This window comes from Lactuca saligna, chromosome 1 (assembly GCF_052625555.1).
Source record: "Lactuca saligna cultivar CGN05327 chromosome 1, ASM5262555v1, whole genome shotgun sequence".
Lineage (NCBI taxonomy): Eukaryota > Viridiplantae > Streptophyta > Magnoliopsida > Asterales > Asteraceae > Lactuca > Lactuca saligna.
This window is the reverse complement of record NC_136417.1, coordinates 5,043,429-5,047,502: the sequence shown is the minus strand read 5'-3', so window position 1 is coordinate 5,047,502 and position 4,074 is coordinate 5,043,429. Positions and strand designations below refer to the sequence as shown.

The 4,074-nt window shown below is 31.8% G+C and overlaps 1 protein-coding gene across 1 annotated transcript; it reads right to left on the bottom strand.

Moving 5' to 3' along the window:
* Positions 1-564: 564 nt before the first annotated feature.
* On the bottom strand, positions 565-2,494 carry LOC145035938 (uncharacterized). Its single transcript, XM_078984460.1, has 2 exons — positions 1,656-2,494; positions 565-1,478 (listed from the first exon to the last, which is right to left on the bottom strand). Exons 1-2 carry the CDS (start codon positions 2,089-2,091, stop codon positions 730-732), a joined length of 1,185 nt encoding a protein of 394 aa, XP_078840586.1. The 5' UTR covers positions 2,092-2,494; the 3' UTR covers positions 565-729.
* Positions 2,495-4,074: the final 1,580 nt, after the last annotated feature.

Below are 4,074 nucleotides of genomic sequence, written 5' to 3'. Positions count from 1 at the left end.
CACGGAAACCATCGAACACAAGAAGACAACCATGCTGTTGCTTTATATATTTCGGATATTTCAGATAAAAATCAAATCGACCTTACCAAACTCAACCTAAAATCCAAATAAATATTCATACCTTTTTTTTGTATCCCCTAGATTCTTGATTTTGATTTACATGTATTTTCATAGAATAAAACAAAAGAAACCTCGACTGAAACAAATAAATCAAAAAAGATGATTGTGTAATGGAATAAAAGTATAAAACTACTCCTTTTGTATAAAATAAAATAAAATAAAAAGTGTAAGTATATTCATAGAAATTAATTTGTATATAATAATTCTTTTTTTTTTTTTTCTAAATAACAATTTATATTTATAGAGTGATGCAACACAAGATATAAATAGTTTATAAAAAAAACTATTGTATACAATGAATTTCAATAATTTTTTTTATGGACTAAACATATCCATCAAATTAGAAACCTTATTCGTACGTCAATAATTTTTATAATATATAAAAAATTATATTATATAATTATATAATACATAAATTAAATTATTATGTATAAAAAAACTCTGTTGTACGAATCTTTTCAATCAATTATCCTTAATACCATCGTAAAAACATTTCATCTGACAAAATCTATAACTATCTATATTTTTCTCAAATATTTTTTACGAAGATGTATGACAGGATTTATAGGAAGGTATAAACTGCAAACATGCTACAAAGAAATAAATAAATCAATTAGGTGGAGGTGGGAATTGGTCATGGCCAGGCCACGACGGCGGTGTTTCCGGAAAATCTGATTGATCCTCCTGATTTTGGCCGCCTGGTTGCCGGAAATCCAAATAACCAGATGGCTGGTTTGGAAAAAACAAGGGATAATTCTCGGTAGACGAAGACGACGATAAATTTGATGTTTGTGAATGTAAAGAAGCCATTGTTGATGCACTAAACATGTGTGGTAATAAATTACTCCGTGGTTGTTGCAGGCCGAAATTGGAAGTGCTTTGTAGTAATTGGGAGTATTGCCAGTAATCCCTGGCCACGGTGGTGCCCGGCGGTTGAAATTGTTGCTGTTGCAGTAGTGGTGGTGGTTGCCGGATGGTGAATTGGGTCGCCGGAGAAGTTGAAATAGCGAGTTGGGTGGCTGGCAGGATTTGTGGTGGTGGTAATAATCTAACGTTTTCTGGAAAGTTTAGTTTTGCTCTGTTTCCCCGGAATCTAAGAGCAGCTTCATCGTAGGCTCTAGCGGCGGCCTCCGCTGTGTCAAATGTACCTAACCAAACCCTAGCTGCTTTATGTGGGTCTCGTATCTCCGCTGCCCATTTCCCCCATGGTCGCTGTCGTACTCCTCTGTATTTCCGCCTCCTCTCCCCTGTTTGTTCGTACTGGTTAATTTCCATCGCCGGAGGCTGTGATGAGGTGGCGGCAGTTGTAGTTAATGCGACCACGGCGGTGGTTGTTGGTGTTGTAACTTCTTCTTTAACTGTTGCAGAAGCATTCCATTTTTAAAAAAAATAATATAATTAAATTACAATTCGAAAATTTATTATTCTTCAATTTTCTAAAATAAATTATATTCCCATGTGTGAATATATTTCAACACATTTAAAATACATAATATTTCGAAATAATATACAAATTGCCAAAAAAAGAAACCAACCCTTTGAAGATGATGACTCGCCACCTCGAACATCTGTATACCCACCATAAAATCTTTGAACGAATTGTTCTGGAATTTGATTTACACTTTCTTCTTGATCACGAACCCTTTTCTGTCCAGCAAACGAACCAGAGCTCGACGACGAATAAGCTGACGAAGGCGAATCCATGGAGTAATGCCCACCGGCGCCACCAGGAAACGACAGTGAAGTACTAGCTCCTCCGATACCACCGGATCCATGTCCAGAAACAACATGAGTCAACGCAGTCACCATAGCAGACAACTCCCCCGACATGCTATACTCCGAAGAAAACATATCCGGTGGGGGAGATTGCGGTGGTTGTGGAGCTGATCCTCCATCCCCGTCGTCTGTGTCACGATCAAAGTTAGCATAGTCGCCGGATTCCCTCGAGTTCGCCACCTTTGTAAAGCACATGAAATAACAGATGATTTCACTATCTTCAACAAACCCTCTTCTGGGTTACTATCAAAGAAATACTCAATAAAACAGAAATGGTGATTTATACTCTCTAAACAACATGAATCGCCGCCATTGCTACAGGTGATTCCGTACGACCACCAGCACCACCTTTTGTAGATAAGCAAAAAGCTTTTCGGGTTTGAGTTTCTTTACCTAATATATTGATAAAAAAAATATTGAAGAATTGATTCTGATCACACCAAGAGTTCTTTGACTGTGTATGAACTCTGCCCCTCGATTGTCAAGCTCTAACGACAAATGTCGGTCATGAGACAGAGAGAGATTGTTTTAGAGAGAGAAAAGGAGAAGATCGTCTTTGAATTGAGTTCTTTTTTAACTTTATATGCACAAGGTGGAATATTTATAGATTAAAAAAAAATTGAATTATACCGACATCAAACTACGATTGATTACTTCGATGGTAGGAAGTAGGAAGGAAGGTAGATCGACTTTTAAGAACACCAAAACAAATAAATACTTATATAACATTTATACTATGACAGGTATATGTTAGCATAATAATAAAATATGTTTTTTGCTTTTTTGTTTTTTTTAATACGTTTATAATTAATCATTTTTAAAGAATCCATAATGCATTTAAATTCATAGATTTTAATGAATTGTCACATCATCATTCTAAAATCCATACAATTCTATTATTGTTTTATCTACAATGCATTGAACTCTACAAAGTTCAATAAAATGTTACAAAATATAATTTATAATAAATATTTAAGGATTAAAACTTTTCTTTTTCCCATTGAAGACTTCAATGGCTATTGAACTTCAAATCCATTGAATGTCAATATGACATCTCACAATGGTTGAGTTTCATCCATTGAACGACACATTGATTTGCCACCTCATTCAACTCTTCTATTCAACTTATCATTATAGATGTTCTTAGTTATTATTATTATTATTATTATTATTATTATTATTATTATTATTATATATATATATATATATATATATATATATATATATATATATATATATATATATATATATATATATATATATATATATATGGTAAGTTTCAATAGAGAACCATAATTATCCAAAGAACCAATCGTGAGCATCGGAAATCATAATGATCAACGGCCAAAAAATAGATGTACACTTTTATATTGGGCGCACATACACTGGATTATACCAAAAAATTCATCCTTTACAAAAAAAACCCACCACTTTTTTTCATTTAAAATTTTTTTAGCCATGTTTTTTGTCAAAAAAACGAATATACCGTTGTTAACGATTTTTCGTCCTCTTTCTATAGATTTCCATGATTATATATAAAAAAAATCGAAAAAAACCAACTTCATTTTCTTTAATGAAAAAAGTTAAGGTCTATTTTTTATAGAAAAACAATTAATAAATTTATCAAAATTCATATTTTTTTTGTACTTTTTAAACATAGATTCATATTTTTTAAAAAAAACAGTATTTCAGTTCAGATTCACATTGTGAACTTGTTCAAATTCATATTGTAAACTTGTTTAGATTCACATTTTGAACCTCCTCTGATTTACAGTGTGTATAATAATAAATAAAATTCATAGTGTGAATCTGAAATGATCGGAGCTTTTTCACATTGTGAATGTTAAAATTTGAAATATTTACAGTTTAGATTCACAATGTGAATCTACAATGATCGAGGTTATTTTTTTTGTGAACCTTCTCAGATTCACAATGTGAATCTGAACTGTTCGAAATTTTTCATATTGTGAATGTTAAAAATTGAAATATTTACAGTTTAGATTCACAATGTGAATCTATACTGTTCGAGGTTTTTTTTTAATCGGTGTTGATGTTTACTAATAGAGTACAAAAAATTAATATTTTTGGTGTAATTAATTTTTTTTTAAAAAAAAAGCTTAAATATTGAAAAAAATAAGAAAATTAAGTGGGTGTTTTTCGAAAAAAAAAAAAAGTTCG